Here is an 18,956-nt window from a genome sequence, read left to right as displayed (position 1 = left end):
CTTGTTATGTATTCACTACATAATGCAGGCTGCCCTCAAACTCACAGCAATCCTCCTGCCACAGCCTCCTGAGTGCAAGGATCACAGGCATGAACTTTCATACCTGGCTAACCTCAAGTTGTAAGGCAGTCAATTAAAGAAGTAGATTCTGGCATGGCAGCAGGCGAATGGTGCATGCCTTTCATCCCAGCACTTATGAGGTAGAGGCAGAGGCAGGTGGATCTCTGTGAATTTGAGGTCTACAGAGTGAGTTTTGGGCCAACCAGATGTGGAAGGAAAGAGGAAGAAAGTCAAGGAAGGGAAATGGGGCAAAACAGGAGGATTAGCACTGGTATCAAGACCACACGGGCATGGTGACATGTCCTTGAAGTCCCAGCTGCTTGGGAGGATGAAGGAGGAAGATCTCTTGAGGCCAGGTTTTGACGGGAGCCTGGTCTCAAGCAAGCTATGGTTACACAGAAGGAAAACGTTACTCTGTTCTGTCACACAGAGATAACCACAGCTGATACTTGGCTGAAATATCCATCCTCGACACCACTTGACTTTCCAGGATGTTATGTCCTGACAAGCCCACCATAAGTTGAAAATAAATGCATGCCTTGTTGTTCTTGTTTTATTGATAGTATAATACAGATAATTAGGGCTTCCCAAAGGGACACACTGGTGGCCCAGAACTAAAAGTAACCAATCCTTATTCTCAGGGAGGCTGTCAGAGCCTGAGGACCTGTGTTCTTGAGTATGTTCATTTTCTGTTTATTTTTTTATTTATTTTTATTTTTTTAATTTTTGTTTTGTTTCTCTGTGTAACAGCCCTGGCTGTCCTGGAACTCATAGGCTGACCTCGAACTCACAGAGATCGGCCTGCCTCTGCCTCCCAAGTGCTGGGACTAAAGGTGTGCGCCACCACTGTGCAGTGTGTGTGTGTTTTAAGAATTAGGAACTATCGGAACACTCAGGGTGAAGGTAAACCAGCCTGATGTGGCATAGATAAGGAGATTGCTGTAGTGTTTAGGAAGAAAATAACAACCCTAAAAAATTGTACTGAAATTTAAAATCCCTGGGAGTGGTGTACTGAGTTTTCAAATAAAAAATTCTCTGTATTTTAATAAGTTTATTTGTACAATATGCAGTCTAGGCAATTTTAATATGCAATCTTGAAAGACATCCACCAAAGGAGATATAATTGCCACTCGTGGATGAAGAAATGAGGATGTCATGATGATTGGAACAAGAATAAATGGCTGATGATGTATCTGGAGAATGTAGTACAGGAGCAGAGTGTTTTCATGGAAGTCCCACGGGGCTTTTGTTTGTTTGTTTCTGGCGACCTTCATCCAGTCCTTCTCTTCCGCTGGTCCGTTCACGCCGTTCCATACCACCACAACAGTATTTATTGGGTACTCTTCAGTTCTAGTTTCCACTAGATGTGACCCTTGACCCTGGGATGAATGACATAGTGAGCACAGGCTGACAGAGTCGGGGGGAAGTCAAAAGCCAATCTGTGCAGACGATGCCTGCCAGAGACGTTCAGGGAAAAGAATATTCCGTGGGGTTGTAAAAGTGTGCAGATCTTTTGGTGGAGAGATGGCTGGAAAGGGCTTCCTGGAAGAAGAAGGAGCAGTTAAACCACATATTCAGGAAGGGATCCAGCCTAGACGGAAGGCTTGAGAAAGGGCTGGGCTACACCGTGCAGGTAAGGAACCTGGACGTGTGTTTTGGAGCAGTGCACCTCCTTTTTCCCTTGTGCAGAAGTGTTATGTAAGGAGGTAGTTGAAGATTCACGGGAAGTGCTGAGATGAATGTGATAAGAAACGAAATAAAGGAGTCTGAAATTTTAATGCAGGAAATGATGAACTGTCAGTTAAGCTGGAAGGTGGGGATGGGATTGGCGGCCGCGATTCCAGGCAAGCTGAAGTGTTTCTATTCCTGGCAGAAGCTCTGAATACTGGCAGCTGTTCTTTGTTCTTTTTTATGGGGGCTCGGGTCCCCAGCATTTATTTTCCTAGCTGGTGGCCACGGAGCCTCCTTGGTGTCCAGCCTGGGCCATTTCTCCTTTGAGGAGGTTCTGTTGGGCTTCTTGCTGGAGGTAGTTGAGTGCAGGGGAGAGAAAATGGGCCTGCGTTAAGATCTGGAGAGCGAGCGGGCAACCAGTGGGGAAGAGAGTGGGCTAGGGGCTAAGCCCACTGTTGGAGGAAGCAACTGTCATTCAAGTCCTGTGAGTCTTACTGTGACAGAAGTGACAGGGAGTAGTGATGTCTCAAGCAGTGTCCCACTCTTCCTACCCGTGGCACTGGCTACCAGAGGCTCTGCAGGGAAATGTGGGGAATTCCCCTGAGATTGCTTTCCTAGCTGTTTCCAGAAAGACTCAGGTGGGGAGAGATGTTCCAAGAGTCTAGACTGAAGCCCAACAGAGGACACAGGACGGGAGTGGATATACCCCGGGGTTGCCTGGACACTAGGGTCATGTGGACTCTGCTTGTCACAGCAGAGAATGTCCACGTAAGTCTTTGGAGTTTTAGAAATACTTTTAAATATTTATATGGTTATTTGCCGTGTGTGTGTGTGTGTGTGTGTGTGTGTGTGTGTGTGTGTGTGTGTGTGTATGTGTTGGTGATGGTAGAGGCTGTAAGAGGGAACTAGACATCCCCCCTCAACCCACAGCTGGAGTTACAGGCAGTTCTGAGCTACTTGATATGGGTGCTGGGAATTGTAGTCTACCTTTATCTTTTTTTTTTTTTTTTGAGCTGAGGACCGAACCCAGGGCCTTGCGCTTGCTAGGCAAGTGCTCTACCACTGAGCTAAATCCCCAACCCGGGTGCTGGGAATTGAACTCAGGTCCTTTGGAGTAGCAGCAGATGCTCTTAACCACTGAGCTATCTCTCCAACCCCAGTCTTGGGATTTTTTTAAATGCAAAAATAGGGTGTGAGGGAGATCTGACTGCACATCTGTCAGCCCATTGATCACCAGAGTTGATTCAGTTCATCTGGCTGGCCAGGTGGCTGTTCTCTTCCTCCCTCACAGCTCCCTTTGCACTAAGCTGTTGGTGGAAGGAGAGGACCTACCCCTGCTGGAACATCCAAACAGGCTCTCAGGGTCCATTGAAATGCAAAATTATTTCAAGAGTTCTTTTTGTTTGTTTGTTTTTCGAGACAGGGTTTCTCTGTAGCTTTGGAGGCTGTCCTAGAACTCGCATTGTAGACCAGGCTGGCCTCGAACTCACAGAGATCCGCCTGCGAGTGCTGGGATTACAGGCGTGCACCACCGCCCGGCCTTATTTCCAGAGTTCTTGCCTACTGACCCCACCTGACATGAGGAGGTGAGGAGCAGATATCCTCAAGCCCAGGCTGAGGGAGGGGCCTGGGCTCAGCCTACAGGACTCAGTTTGACCCTGCCTGGGCTGGGAACTCCCTCAGAGCAATTGTTGTGTTGTGTCCAGAGCTCGGGTGAGTGATGGAGTGTCTTTCTATAACTGGCTTGAGGCTGTCCCTTTGTTCCTTAAGAAGAGGGGACTGGCTGGAAGAGTCACCCCCTTCCTCCCCAGTGTGACCACAGCCCCCCTTCCTCCCCAGTGTGACCACAGCCCCCCCCTTCCTCCCCAGTGTGACCACAGCCCCCCCTTCCTCCCCGGTGTGACCACAGCCCCCCTTCCTCCCCAGTGTGACCACAGCCCCCCTTCCTCCCCAGTGTGACCACAGCCCCCCCTTCCTCCCCGGTGTGACCACAGCCCCCCCTTCCTCCCCGGTGTGACCACAGCCCCCCCTTCCTCCCCATGTGACCACAGCCCCCCCTTCCTCCCCGGTGTGACCACAGCCCCCCCTTCCTCCCCGTGTGACCACAGCCCCCCCTTCCTCCCCAGTGTGACCACAGTCCCCCTTCCTCCCCAGTGTGACCACAGCCCCCCTCCCTCCCCAGTGTGACCACAGTCCCCCTTCCTCCCCAGTGTGACCACAGACCCCCCTTCCTCCCCAGTGTGACTACAGCCCCCCCTTCCTCCCCAGTGTGACCACAGCCCCCCCTCATTCCTCCCCAGTGTGACACAGCCCCCCTTCCTCCCCAGTGTGACCACAGCCCCCCTTCCTCTCCAGTGTGACCACAGCCCCCCTCATTCCTCCCCAGTGTGACACAGCCCCCCTTCCCAGTGTGACCACAGTCCCCCTCATTCCTCCCCAGTGTGACACAGCCTCCCTTCCTCTCCAGTGTGACACAGCCCCCCTTCCTCCCCAGTGTGACCACAGCCCCCCTCATTCCTCCCCAGTGTGACCACAGCCCCCCCTCATTCCTCCCCAGTGTGACACAGCCCCCCTTCCTCCCCAGTGTGACCACAGCCCCCCTCATTCCTCCCCAGTGTGACCACAGCCCCCCCTCATTCCTCCCCAGTGTGACACAGCCCCCCTTCCCAGTGTAACCACAGCCCCCCTCATTCCTCCCCAGTGTGACCACAGCCCCCCTTCCTCCCCAGTGTGACCACAGTCCCCCCCTTCCTCCCCAGTGTGACCACAGTCCCCCTTCCTCCCCAGTGTGACCACAGTCCCCCCTCATTCCTCCCCAGTGTGACCACAGTCCCCCTTCCTCCCCAGTGTGACCACAGTCCCCCCTCATTCCTCCCCAGTGTGACACAGCCCCCCTTCCTCCCCAGTGTGACCACAGCCCCCCCTCATTCCTCCCCAGTGTGACCACAGCCCCCCCTCATTCCTCCCCAGTGTGACCACAGTCCCCCCTTCTTCCCCATTGTGACCACAGCCCCCCTTCCTCCCCAGTGTGACCACAGTCCCCCCCCTTCCTCCCCAGTGTGACCACAGTCCCCCCTCCCCACCTAGCTGTACAGCAGCGGCACTGGGGACGTGCATACTGCCTGTCTGTGCTTCAGTGTCACCTCGTGAGGACTTCCACGTGGGCCCTGTGGGTGGAGGACATCGTGGCCTGTTCACGGCCTTGGGCTCAGCTGTAGTTGGCCTGGTGCCCCTGGGAATGCAGAGAGGTACCAAAGAATGGCCAGGGTGCTTGCCTAGTGTGTGTGAGGCCTGGATTCCACCTTCACCCCCTCCTCTAATTTGAATTTGTAAATAAATCAAAATGTTCTGTTTTGTTTGATGTGGCTTGGTTTTGGTTTTTTTGAGACAGGTCTCATTTTGTAGCCTAGGCTGGCCTCAGACTTGTGATAATCCTCCTGCCTCAGCTTCCCAAGTGCTGATGATGTAGATGTGAGACACTATACCTGACGTAAATAAATAAGTGGAAATTTGAGTCCTGGAGTATGTGGTTGGTTCAGAGTGTTGAGTATTCCTGTCCATCTGAGGTCTGTCAAGGTGGATGGCTGAGGAGAGCTTCCCTCCAGGTCTTGTGTGGTTCTTTCTTATATACAATCATGGATACCGTGAACTCAGAGGAAAGGTCTAGAGTCAAGATTGACGCTTCCTGCCCACCATTTCTCTTACTCTATTCGGTGTATGTATATCTCTACTGGTTGTGGTCATGAATGAGTGTTTTTGCCTTTAAAACAAAACAAACTTACAAATTAATATCTTATTCCAAATACCCAAGTGTTGGATGTGACGGCATATACCTGCAATTCCATCACTGGGAAGGCCGAGACAGAAGGGTCAGGAGCTCAAGGCCTCAGCTGTCGAGGTGGCTTAGTGGAGAAAAGTTCTTGTTGCACAAGCCTGAAGACCTGAGTTGGTCCCCAGAACTCATTGTGGAAGGAGACAGCCAAATCCTGAAGAGTTGTCCTCCACAGACATGCCACGATGTGTGCGTGCACATGTGTGCATGCATGTGTGTGTACACATGCAATGACAACAACAACAACAATAAAATTCTGAAAAATAGTTTAGTGCCAGCATGGGCTACATAGTGAGTTCAAGGCTAGCGTGGACTGTATGGTGAGACCTTGTCTCAGGAACAAAAAAGATCCAAGTAATTCCAGAGTGTCTGGAGTACAAACGGTACTTCCTCTCTTATCCCTCCCATCCCTGTTGGTCTTTGAATTTTCCTTTAACTTTTCTTAATGGCGGCAAGTGTCCTTTACGATCTCTTACAGAATGAATAGAACGTGAAGTCCCACTGTTAGGCTGCGGTCTTTAGGATCTGGCTAATTCTAGGAGAATAGCTGGACAGCAGCTTCACGCTCTTCTCTGGCATCTCATTTAATGTTTCAAAGGGGGAACTTGAGGACAGCCTGTCCCTAAGATATTCCCCCTCAGTTCCTGGCTGAGTCCCAGAGAGGTGAGGTGATACATTTGTGACAGACAGACTGAGCCATGGGCATTCCCTGGGCATCACAGTGTTTTCTACTAGTGTCTACTTGTTTTGATCCATGGAGCACCATCTCGACAACATCCTGGGAAGCTGGGGCTGGGGTGTGTGTGTGTGTGTGTGTGTTATTGAATCTTGGGAAGTGAAGGGAGTTGCTTAAACTCATGCACACGAGTCTGGAACCCAGGGCTTTCTTAGTTTGCGTTCAATGCGTCCTGCATTAACTAAGGGGCTGTCGAGTGCCACACCTGTGTAGTGGAGAGTCAGCCTGGCCAGGGCCTTGCTGTGCAGCACAAAGTACCCTAGAGAGACGCTCATCATCAGCCTTAGAAAGCTCCAGATCCCAGGTCTGGACCAAGAGATTTTTATGTAACTGTGGACATAGAGGGAAGGTGGCCCGAGGCTTCTCTGGGCCACTAACCCCTCACATTCTCGTGCCTCACAGTCCCTTTGCCCCACCCCCACTCCCTTCTCTCTGCTTCTTTGTCCATTTGTCTCCATCTGTCCCTCACCACATGCGATTCCAGATTCCTGCCCCTCGCTGTCTCCTTATCGGCCTCCTCCCCAGTCACATGCTCTCCTTCATTCCAACGCAGGCGTGCTGGTCACCATGACAACAGAGACAGGCCCTGATTCTGAGGTGAAGAAGGCTCAGGAGGAGACTCCACAGCAGCCTGAGGCTGCTGCAGCTGTGACCACCCCAGTGAACCCTGCAGGCCACAGCCACCCAGAGACCAACTCCAATGAGAAGCATCTGCCCCAGCAGGACACAAGGCCTGCTGGACAGGTGTGTACTGGGGGCTGGGTGCTCCTCTTCCCATCCCATTGGTCCAGTTCTTAGGTCCCTAGTGTTTTCTCAGCAGGACAGGAAAAAGGAGATTCAGATGCATGCATGACTTGTTATGTGCTGAACTCTGGGCTGGAGGCATGCTGGTCATTTTATACTTAATTCCCCCAGACCCCAGAGGGGAGCTGTCATTTTCTCCATTTTATGCTGAGAGGGTCTGTGGCTCAGTGAATTGTACCCAATTCCCCAAAGTCACATAGGAATAAAGCGCCAGGGGTGGAGGCCAGACCCAGAACTGAGTCCAGATATGCCTTTCAACTTCAATCTGTGGCCTTTTTACTCAAGCTTGGCAAACACGGTGAGACCCTGACCAAACTCATCCCTGTAAAACTATAGGCGTCTAAAGGACTCATTGAGCCCTCCATTTATACCTAATTCATTTAACTTATTTATTTTATGTGCATCGGTGTGAATGTGTCAGATTGCCCCAGAACTGGAGTTACAGACAGTTGTGAGCTACCATGTGGGTGCTGGGAATTGAACCTGGGAAACCTGGGTTCTTAGGAAGAGCAGCTGGTGCTCTTAACCGCTGAGCCATCTCTCCAGCCCTGCTTTCTAATTCATGATAGGCCCAGAGAGAGGCAAGGACTTGGCCACACTCTTGGAAGGAGCCAGCTCTTCCTTCCATTAGGATTGCCACAGCTCTCAGCCTTATGCTAGACCTAGTGACAGGTAGGACGGGACAGAGCAGTCAGATGCTCTGATAAGTCATGAATTGTTCTAGGGAGAGAGACGGCACAGCTGGGTGGGCTGCTCCTGTCCGCAGAGGCTGTCTATGGTAGCAGTAGTCTGTAGGAAGACACAGACCCCTCAGCTCCTATGAAAACATCAAATCTCTACGTGTATATACCAACCCTAACCCCCAGCCACCCTGACGGTCTTGGAAGGTATCACCTCTTATTCTAGGGTGCATCTTGGCCTCAGCCACCCAGTTACTTCTTGTTGATTCAATTTTGCTGACTTCTTTTCTTGTTGGCCCCACAGAGCCTAGATATGGAGGATAAGGACTATTGTGAGGCCGATGGCCTGTCGGAGAGGACCACGCCCAGCAAGGCCCAGAAGTCACCCCAGAAGATTGCCAAGAAGTTCAAGAGTGCCATCTGCCGAGTCACTCTGCTCGATGCCTCTGAGTACGAGTGTGAGGTGGAGGTAGGGAGCACCCAGTGCCATATGCCCCACCCCAGGCTGGCTGGCCTCGGTGCCAGGCTAGCTCCTGTGTGCCCTGAGTCCAAGCCAAGCCAGAGGAGGACCAACTGTGATGTCCGGAGGGACAGCTTGGCCTGGCACTCCCTTGTACAGATGGTGCCACCAAGGTCCAGAAAGGGTCATCACTGTTGCAAACCAAATTAAGACCCAACACAGATTGGCACCAGGAAAAGGTGTCACGGGGCAGCTGTGCCTTGGTAAGAATGTTACCATTTAAGGGCTGATATGCAGAGCTGACCACAGAAGGATAGTCCCACTGTGACTCTGAGTTCCTATCCGCACGTGCGCACGCGCGCATACACACACACACAGACAGACACACACACACACACACACACACACACACACATGCCACTTGGCCTCGAATCTTTTGAGGGCATTTTTTTTCCCCTCTCATCCCTGAGCCTTAGGTCTTTGGCTTTCAGCTTCTTCTCTTGATTTCTGTCAAGGAGAAATCTCCAATATGCTCCAAGGCAGGTCCGTGGTCTAGGAAGACCCTGGCAGGGCTTGTGAGGGAGACCTAGGTGAGGTGGACCGTAGAGACTCAGAGAGTGGAGCCAGGTGGAAGGGGTCCTACCTGGCCACAAGGAGGCTCACGGGGCTCTTTGTTTGTCCAGTGGGAGCTGGGTCAGCCCCCAGCCCCACCTGCCATACGCCAGCCTCACGGTGGCTCTTCCCTCTTCTCCCTCAGAAGCACGGCCGGGGCCAGGTGCTGTTTGACCTGGTCTGTGAGCACCTCAACCTCCTGGAGAAGGACTACTTCGGTCTGACCTTCTGTGATGCCGACAGCCAGAAGGTACCTGGCTAGGGGTCTGGAGGGAGGCGGTCCCCCAGACCTGCAGTAGGCACCCTTTGTTTCTACATCAGCAGCCTTGACCACTCCCAGTTCTCTGGCCCACCTTCCTGCCCCCAATCTTTTCTAAGGTATTCCCAGACAGGTACCCAGAGAGCCATGATGTGGCTGTGTGGGCTCCCTGGGGAATAGAGCAGTCCTCAGCCAATGCCTTCTTCCCACCCCAGGGGTTAGGCAGACTGCCTCACTCTACTAGCTAAAGCTGCAGTACCTGGTCACTGTGGCCAACTCAGGGCAATACCAGCCTTGATGCCATGACCAAACCCTGCTGGGAATCCAGACCTCACTCCCTAGTGCCAAGTAAATCAATCTCGGCAACAATGTTCCTCATGAGAGTCTGTGGCTGGCCTCTTCCGGGTAGTCATCTCTCCCAGTCCCACCCTGCCCACTCCCCCATCTTCCTTCTAAAGGATGAATCTTTGATTCTCTTCCAGAACTGGCTGGACCCTTCCAAGGAAATCAAGAAGCAGATCCGGAGTGAGTGCTGGCTTGTGGCTGGTGTGTGTGGATGGGTGGGCAGGGCCTACTTTGGAATGTGCTCCTGGATCCCCATACTCCTTTGACATGCATGACGGGTCTTAGAGAAGGCAGGGTAGGATGATGTTGTCTGAGGCCCAGATAACAGAAATGACAGTTCAGAGCCACACTGCAAATTAGTAAAGAAGCTGTAAATGCATTCAGGAGGTCTGCAGAGTCCTCCAGGACAAGGGGACAAGCAGATGACCTGGATGGTGTAGTAACTAACGACTTAGGTCTGGAGAGTGGCAGGTACTTAACATAAGTTCACAGAGACAAGTGCTGGCTGAACCAGTCTTGAGCCCTGGCCTTTGTCCTGTTCTCTGTTCAGTGCCTGGGGAGGAAGCAGATGAGCAGGGCAGCAACCTGTCTTTTCTGGCCCAGAGAAAAGAAGCATGTTGGGAGGGATGAGAAAGCTTTCAAATAGTAGAAGGAGGAGGTTGGTAGCCTCAGCAAATGGGCCTGTAGTAGGAGGCGAGTATCTCTGCCTCCATCCCAGGCCCCACACCCTGGATATGCTTGAGCTCTTCAGGCTTGGACTCTCTGGCCCCCGGCTGGGAAGCTGTAGCTGAGTCTGTTGCCATGACAGCAGGCATCTGGCCCAGGGAAGCCAGCTGACTCTACAGGAGGGGGCTTGAGGAGATTTTCCTGTAGGTTCCTGACAGTTGGAGACAAAGAGGTAGGCACATCGGCAGAGCATACTTCTGTGGGTCAGCAGGGTTCTAGGGCTGAATTTTAGGCTGTCTTCTAGTAGTGCCGGCCCTGCTGGGAGGCCAGCCTTTCATGCCTTGAAAGAATTGGTACAGATACGGGCAGCCCAGTTGCAGTTTAATAAAGACCAGTAGCCTGGAAGAGAGAAGCTGAATGGCCAGGCCCTAGGGTCATTCCCCAGAGCAATCCTGGAGGCCCTGCCCACCTGATTTGATACAGGGACTATTGTTCCTGTGTCAGCTCAAACTGTAGCCTTCACACCTTGTAGCCTTGATCCTTAGGAAGTGCCTCCTCTAGAGGCCTGGGAAGTTGGCACAGTGGGCAAAGTGCTTGCTGCCTAAGCATTAGGACCTGAGTTCAGATTCTCAGCCGCAAAGTAAAGCCAGTCAAGCGGCACACATTTGTAGCCCAGGGGCTTGCTGTCCAGCCAATCTAGCCACATTGATAAGCTCAAGTTCAGTGAAAAACTAGCCTCAGAAAATGAGGTGAAAGTGGATGACCTAACCCTTGTGCAATGTTGGGAGCACTAGCTGGACTCAGGGTGTAATAAAGAAGAAGGGAGGACATGAAGGTGAGAAGGAGGCGTGTTGGGGTGTGGGGGAGTGGGGGTGGATATGACCAAGATACACGTGTATATGGGGGAAATTGTCTAGAGTGAGTAGGGCTGACGGGATGATGGCTTGGTGATTAAAAGCACTTGCTGCTCTTTCAGAGGACCTGGGGTTGATTCCCAGTACCCACCATCTGTAACTCCAGTTCCAGGGGGAATATGATACCCTCTTCTGGCCTCTACAGGCACTGTATGCATATGGAACACTTAATATACAGGCAAAACTCTTATATGTATAAAATAAAAATAGATCCTTAAAAATAAAGATAACAGCTGGGCCACGGTAGTGCATGCCTTTAATCTTGGCATTTGGGAAGCAGAGACAGGCAGATCTCTGTGAGTTCAAAGCCTACCTGGTCTACAGGGTGAGTTCTAGGATAGCTAGTCTACACAGAGAAACCCTGTCTCAAAAATCAAAATGAAACAAAATAATATAATAATAATAATAATAATAATAATAATAATAATAATATGGTAGACAGCATTAGAGGAAGACATCAACCTCTGGCCTCCACATGTACATGAACAAAGTAAACGTGCGCACGTGCGTGTGCGCGCGCGCGCGCGCGCGCACACACACACACACACACACACACACACACACACGCATGCCTGTACACATCCCTTCTCTGTTAGGGCTTTGCCTTCAGCCCAGTCTCTGAAATACCCACCTGTTCATCCCAGTCCTGTCCTTTGTCCTCAAGGGAGCAGTTTTGCCTGCTTTCTGCTGTTGGTCACATCCCTTCACCCTGGGTGGTGGCTCTATGAGCCCTTGTGTCCCAGACTTCAGAGATAGGTGTCTCTCCCTTCAAGCCTCATTGCCTGTCACCTAAGACACCTTGGCAGTTCCTCTGAGTCTCTGATTCTTCTTGGCAAGTGGACTAGCCGTTCCTGCTCATGAGCTGGGAGTGACTGCAAAGTGACACACCCTTAGACATCGCCAGACACAGTGGCTGTTTTCTTCTGGACACAGCTTGGATGTGAATTCTAGCTCAGTTCCTACTTCTTGTGTTTCATAACTGTTCCGTGCCTCAGTTTCCTGTCTGTAGAGTAGGGTCATGCTAACACAGTTTTGGGACTGCTGACAGGGTGAAACGGGGTATCACATGTATGGGCTCTCACCCAGCACGCCCTAGCTCTGAGCACTGTCTGTGGGCACTGCTGTTCTTCCCTAGACTGGGCTTGTGGCCCCTGAGACCCTTTCTAAGGAGTGTTTGTGATTGAGAGCCTGGGCTCTGGGGTCGGATGACTAGAGTTGGAAACCTGTTCTCTGTTACCAATTAGTTGATTGATCCTTAAAATCTTTGTCTATGAAAAGGAAACTCGGGCTGGGAAGGTAGCTCACTGGCAGAGTGCTTGCCTGGCATGCTTATGGCCCTGGATTTGAGTGTGAGTGATATAAACAATACTAAAACCAACCAACCAACCAACCAACCAACCAACCAACCAACCAACCAATGAAAACCTCACTCGCAGGGTGATTATGAAGTTTAAATCCCTATGTCTGTGGGGAAAGCTGGTTGCCTTTGTTACCTGGACCTCCATGTTCTCAAAATCACTGTTTAGTGAAGCAATTCAGTGTATACGTGTGGCCATGTGGCGTGCATGGTTGCTTTTCTTTCCTTTTATTGTCTTTCCCATTGTTAACTCACAACTCTCTCGAGAAATGTATTTTATTATTTATGTGTATGTGTGTGAGAGGATGGGGGGGCGGAGATTGTGCCACAGCACACATCTGGGGGTCAGAGGACGATTCTCAGGAGTTTCTCCTTGCACTGTGGGTTCCAGGGATTGAACTCAGCTCATGATGGCAGGTGCTTTTACCCACTGAGCCACCTCACTGGCCCAATCACAAGTCTGTTAGCCTGGGCCTCAGTTTCCTTATCCATCAAATGGGAACGATGTTCTAGGATTGGATTGTCCTCGAGAGGGAAATCTATGGGAGACTGCTCAGAGGCTAGTGCATCTGGGACAGCCATTGGGATGATGTGGCCTCTCTGACCTTTCCTGCCTTTTCCTCTCAGGCAGCCCCTGGAATTTTGCCTTCACAGTCAAGTTCTACCCTCCTGACCCGGCCCAGCTGACAGAAGACATCACTAGGTGAGGACTGTGAAGAGAGGGAGGGATTGTCTAGTCCTGTGGAACTGTGAGTGGAGCCAGGCATGCTGGCCCTGGGAGATGAAGGCTCTATATGGTGGGAGTTGCAAATGCAGGCGCCTCTCTCAGACAGACCGTCTCAGGACCCCAGAGGAGATGTCAGAGGAGTCTCTCCCTGGGATCCATTGTGCATTTAAAAAGACAGATGTATCTAAAATGGTTGTGGTCTGGCAACATGGTTTATCAAGCAAAGGCTCTTGCCGCACAAGCCTGGCACCTTGAGTTCAGTCTCTGGAACTCATGTAAAGAAGGAGAGCTGGGCAGTGGTGGCGCACGCCTTTAGTCCCAGCACTTGGGAGGCAGAGCCAGGCGGATCTCTGTGAGTTCAAGGCCAGCCTGGACTTCAGAGTGAGTTCCAGGACAGGCACCAAAACTACACAGAGAAACCCTATCTTGAAAAACCAAAAAAAGGAGAAACCAGTTCCACAAAGTTGTCCTCTGACCTCTACATACATGTCCTACAATCATTACCCTGCCCTCGCCACTGCTAATATATTTTTAATAATTAAAATGATTTCTGTCAGACTGTGGGAAATCAGTGGCCTGTGGAAATTGGGCCAGAAAGTTGAGTAAAGTTAGATATTTAGATATTTGTGTTTGAAAAACCACACATTTTAAATCTTGACAGCAAATACAAGCCTTTTCTAATCCCAGAGGGTACCTTCTGTGGGTCAGACGAGCTGGCACACGTGGTTCTGCCGGGAATACCAGTTTGTGGTGTTGAGAAGGAAGGAAGAGAGGCTTGTGTGTGGGAGTTTGGTCCTCTGTGCAAGCTGGGCATGTAGAGGTGAAAGGAGGCATGTGAGCCCTGTGGAGGTCGCCTGGGCTGCCGGGGTGAACATGGACCACGTAGGTTCAAATGGCCTGAGATTGGCAGTGGAGACAGAGCATCCTTCAGGGTAGGAGCTTGCATGGGCTCACTCTGCCTGTGGAAAGCAGAGCAAGGAGAAGCCTCTCTCTTTAAGTCCTGTCAAGACCTCATTATGACACATCCTGCTCGAGCACCGTTCCCTTCACGAGACTTACACCCAAACAAGACGTGGGCTTGGAGTTCTGCAGTGGATGGCACTGTTAGGCTGCCCTTGCTCTCTCCCACGGGGGCCTTTACTTTTCTCTCTTTTGTTGGGGTACTGGGACTTGAACCTAGGACCTTGTGCACTATAGACAAGCACTCTACATGAGCTGTATTTCCAGCCCTCTTTTTATTTAAACATTTTTAATATTTATTTTCATTCATGTGTACATGTCTGTGTGAGGGGATGCCAAGTGTGTAGGTGCCTGTACAGATCTCTTGGAGCTAGCATTTCAGGCTTGTGAACCACCCTGTATGGGCTATGGGAACAGAACCCAGGTCCTTTGGAAGAGCAGTGTGTGCTCTTAACCACTGAGCCATCTTCCCAGTACCACTTCTTATGAAATTTTGAGACAGTCTCGCTAAGTTTCCTGGGCTGGCTTTGAACTTCTGACCCTCCTGCTCCAGCCTCCTCAGTCTGAAGTTCCAGGCCTGTACAACCAGGCCTGGATATTAGGTCCATTTTTAATGCCTGATACCCACTGACTAAGCAATATACCAAGTTCAAGATGCTGCCTCTGCCCTTGGGAGAGACGACAGACTCCTAGAATAGAGCAGGCCCCAGGCCTTGGCTTCATTAGTCCTACTCTGAGCCCTGAGGTCTGCTTGGGGCCAAGGTGACAGCAGCCATATCCCAATCCTGAGCTTTAGGCCAGCACCACCACCAGAGTGTGTCCTCTCTGTGCCAGACCCTGGGTAATGGGCTTCCAGGGACGCCAGGAGGAAGATTAGCCCTGTCCAGCACAGATGGTTCCAGAAGGTAGGGTTGTAGGAGCAGCTGATTTAGTCAAAAATAGTGAGTCCCAAAATAACCTGGTCAGAATGACAAATTGATTGAGATGAAGGATTGGCTAGAGTTCTGGCAATGATTTTTGAATTTTTAGACTCTTGAACAAAATGTCACAGGCCCATGCTGGATTCCTGTGATGCGTGAACCTGAGCACACACTGATGCACATCGCCAGGGCTTTGGTTCTGACTTTGAAATAATGTCACAGAGCACTAACAATTCTAAGCCAAGTCACTTTGAAGGAAGAGACTTGGGCAGTTAGTTTGCCAAAACATTGTCAGAACATGACAGAAAAGGACAAGGTGACAGCCCTGGCTGATGGTGAGGCAGCCCGAGTCTTGCGTCAGTGACCAGGGCTGCAGAGGTGATACAAATGACTTAAATGGTAAAACCATCCACTGTGAGTGTAAGCTGCAAAAAGGCCCAGCCTGGGGGCTCAAAATGCTTCTTTAGACCAATTTGGTTTTGAAACAATTCACTTACGGCTAGAGGCAGAAGAAAGGTTGGGGAGAGGGCCAGCAAGATGGTTCAGTGGGTAAAGGTACTTGCCACCAAGCCTGATGACCTGAGTTTGATCCCCAGGACCCAAATCTCCTCCCAAAGTTGTCCACTGACCTCTGCACACTCTGTAACCTGCACATGTTCTTTCCTCCCTACACACACAAACGCACACGCACACACAATGAATCACTGTAGAAAACTCTTTGGGGAGAGCTGGGATAGGCAGGTCCGTCTCTCGGGGCTGTGGAATACAGTACAGAGGTTAAAGTGTGTGTGGAGAGTCGTGCCAAGATGGAGGCGTTTCTTTTCTTTTCTTTTTTTTAAAGAAATTTTTTATTCATTTTACATACCAATCACAGATCTCCCTCTTCCCTCCTCTCGCCCCTCCAGCATTCCCCCCCAACCCATCCACCATCCCCTCCTACAAGAAGGTAAGGCCTCCCATGGGGGCTCAGCAGAGCCTGGTACATTCAGTGGAGGCAGGTCCAAGTCCCTCCCCCTGCCTCAAGGCTGTGCAAGGTGTCCCACCATAGGCAGTGGGCTCCAAAGAGCCAGCTCATGCACCAGGGATGGATCCTGATCTTACTGCCATGGGGCCCCTTAAGCAGATCAAGCTACACTACTGTAGAGACATTTCTTATGTCACTGGGTATGACAAAGAGAACTCTAGAATCAGAGGTAGCATTTGATATTATTTGCATATTAAAACCCCCATAAATTAAAGCCATATGCATTTCTGTGTGTTTGTGGGGGAGGAATGTCTGGAATACCATGCAAATAACCGGTAGCCTTGGAGAGAGAGCTGGGAATGGCCGTCAAGAGGAAACTCCTCTAAAGTTTCTTCCTTCTTCCTTCCTTCCTCCCTTCCTCCTTCCTTCCCTCCTCCCTCCCTCCCTCCCTCCTCCCTCCCTCCCTCCCTCCCTCCCTCCTGCCCATTCTTCCTTCCTTCCTTTCTTTCTTTTTTCATCTGAGAATATATTAACTTGCAGGGTGGGGGATGCAGCTCAGTTGGTAGAGTGTTTTTGCCTGGCATGTAGGGAGCCCTGGCTTCCATGCCCAGCACTGCCTATTAGGTGTGGTAGTGCATGCCTATCATCCCATCACTTGGGAGGCTGAGGTAGGAGGATACTTTGGGTTATACAGTGGCACCCTGTGGAAAAAAAAAGCCCAGAACAGATTAGAATTCATAATTAAAACTACATGATAGCCATGCATAGTGGTGCATGCCTATAATCCCAGCACTTGGAAGGTTGAGGCAGGAGGAGTTGTATACAATAACAGCCTGGGATATATAATGAGTTTTGGACCAGCCTGGGTTACACAGTGAGACTCTGGCTCAAAACCAACTAATTGGGCTAGGGAGGCAGTTCAGTGGGTAAAGTCCTTGCACACAGGGAGGGAGCTGAGTTTGGATCCTCAGAACCCATGTGTAGTCAGACTGCCGTTCCCCAATAATGACACGGAGACTTATTATTAATTATAAAAGCTTGGCCAGTAGCTGAGGCTTGTTACTAACTAGTTCTTACAACTTAAATAACCCTTTTCTATCAATGTACTTTTTGTCTCATGGCTTTATTACCTTTACTCTGTACTGCCCATGCTGCTTCCTCTCCTGGTTGGTAACTTCCCGTGATTCTGCCTTCTTTTCCCAGTGTCCTCTCTCCCCTGAACATTTTGCTTGGCTATTGGCCATTCAGCTTTCTATTAAAACAGTCTGGATGACACATCTTCACATGGTATAAAGGAATAATCCACAGCACCCATGCAAAAGGACAGATGTGGTAATGTGTGTATAACCCCAGTACTCTTGTGCTAAGGAAGTCGAGACAGGAGAGCCCTCAGAAGCTCCAGGGCCAGCTGTGTTGGTATACACAGCAGCAAACAACAAAAGACCCAACAGGGTGGTAGGTAAGGATCAACAATCAAGATTGCCCTCTGGGGCTGGAGAGATGCTCAGTGGCTAAGAGTACTTGTTGCTCTTGTAGAGGACCCAGGTTCAGTTCCCAATACCCACATGGTGGCTCATGACTACCCATAACTCTGGTGTTAAGGGATCTGACATCTTCTTCAGATCCCAATGGACACCAGGCACACACATTGTGCACACACATACATGCAGGCAGAACACTCATTCATATACAATAAAATAAAAAGCTCTAAAAATTGTTCTCTGGCCAGGCAGTAGTAGTGCATGCCTTTAATCCTAGCACTTGGGAAGCAGAGGCAGGTGAACATCTATGAGTTCGAGGCCAGCCTGGTCTACAGAGAGAGTTCCAGGACAGCAAGGCTGTTACACAGAAAAACCCTGTCTCAAAAAACCATACCAAAACAAAAAGCAAAAAGCAAAAACCTGTTATCTGACTTTCACAAGCAAACCATGGTATGTGTCTTCTTGCACACACATCTTACACACATACACAAAACAAACCAATTAACAAAAATGAATAAATAAAACTACAAGTCATTTTCTCCCCCAAGGACCTAACCAGTAGTAGTCCTGTTGAGCTTGGAAATGAATTATAAATCTCAGAAATTCTCTTAGAATAGAAAAAAAAATTCCTCAAATTCCGAAATGAACAAAAATGCTGGAAGTCACATGGCATGTCTCAAAACCTGTTCGTAGGACATACCACTCATTAGCACTGAATGCCAGTGTCTATGGGCACCATTTTCCAGAGCTGATTTTGATTGGTTCCAGCAGCCCAGCTGTCGGGGTCTGGGCTACTGGGAAGTGTAGACCCATGCCCACCTCTTTCCCTGTCTCCAGGTATTACCTGTGCCTGCAGCTCAGGGCAGACATCATCACAGGCCGGCTGCCCTGCTCCTTTGTCACACATGCCCTGCTGGGCTCCTATGCTGTACAGGCTGAGCTGGGAGACTATGATGCAGAGGAGCACATGGGCAACTATGTCAGCGAGCTCCGTTTCGCACCAAACCAGACCCGGGAGCTGGAGGAGAGGATCATGGAGCTGCACAAGACGTACAGGTGAGTGCCTGGCAGGTCGAAGGGCTGGGCCCTGAAGGCTGAGTTTTACATATGCCACTCCCTAACACGAGGTACCTGGCAACAGGTCATTTCCATAAGGGGGGAATAACTGAGACTGTCTGTATGGCTGCAAGTGACTTGGATCTCAACTTCTTGAGTTCCTGTGGGGGTAAAATTCCCTGTCCCAAGCCTCTGGGGATCAGTTTTTGTTTCTCAGTTGTGATAATGGTGGCATGCCTCCAGGGAAGGGCGCTGATGCAGAGGTTTTGGCAAAAAAATCCAAAGTTTTAAATGCAAATGCCAAACCTGACTGTGCCCCTTTCTAACCAGGGAATGTTGACAGGTCATTTACTTACTTCACTGTGCTTTGGCATGTTCAACTATTCAGTATGGTGCTGGTCATCATGCCCCATGGGGTTATTAAGGAGGCCACACAACGAATATTACAGCCA

General features: G+C 50.4%; 1 protein-coding gene across 13 annotated transcripts in view; it reads left to right on the top strand.

Moving 5' to 3' along the window:
• Epb41l1 (erythrocyte membrane protein band 4.1 like 1) overlaps nucleotides 1–18,956 on the top strand; it is a 127,581-nt gene that overhangs the window by 67,493 nt on the left and 41,132 nt on the right. For all 13 annotated transcript variants that reach the window (XM_036184389.1, XM_036184395.1, XM_036184391.1 and 10 more), the window contains 6 exons: nucleotides 6,853–7,043; nucleotides 8,088–8,252; nucleotides 9,001–9,105; nucleotides 9,597–9,639; nucleotides 13,024–13,099; nucleotides 18,286–18,504. In XM_036184389.1, coding sequence (XP_036040282.1) covers nucleotides 6,867–7,043; nucleotides 8,088–8,252; nucleotides 9,001–9,105; nucleotides 9,597–9,639; nucleotides 13,024–13,099; nucleotides 18,286–18,504 — 785 coding nt within the window. In that variant the 5' untranslated portion in view covers nucleotides 6,853–6,866. The remainder of the gene's footprint in view (nucleotides 1–6,852; nucleotides 7,044–8,087; nucleotides 8,253–9,000; nucleotides 9,106–9,596; nucleotides 9,640–13,023; nucleotides 13,100–18,285; nucleotides 18,505–18,956) is intronic.

Source organism: Onychomys torridus, chromosome 4, assembly GCF_903995425.1.
Source record: "Onychomys torridus chromosome 4, mOncTor1.1, whole genome shotgun sequence".
Lineage (NCBI taxonomy): Eukaryota > Metazoa > Chordata > Mammalia > Rodentia > Cricetidae > Onychomys > Onychomys torridus.
The sequence above is the reverse complement of the archived record's forward strand: the minus strand, read 5'-3'. Positions and strand labels throughout refer to the sequence as shown.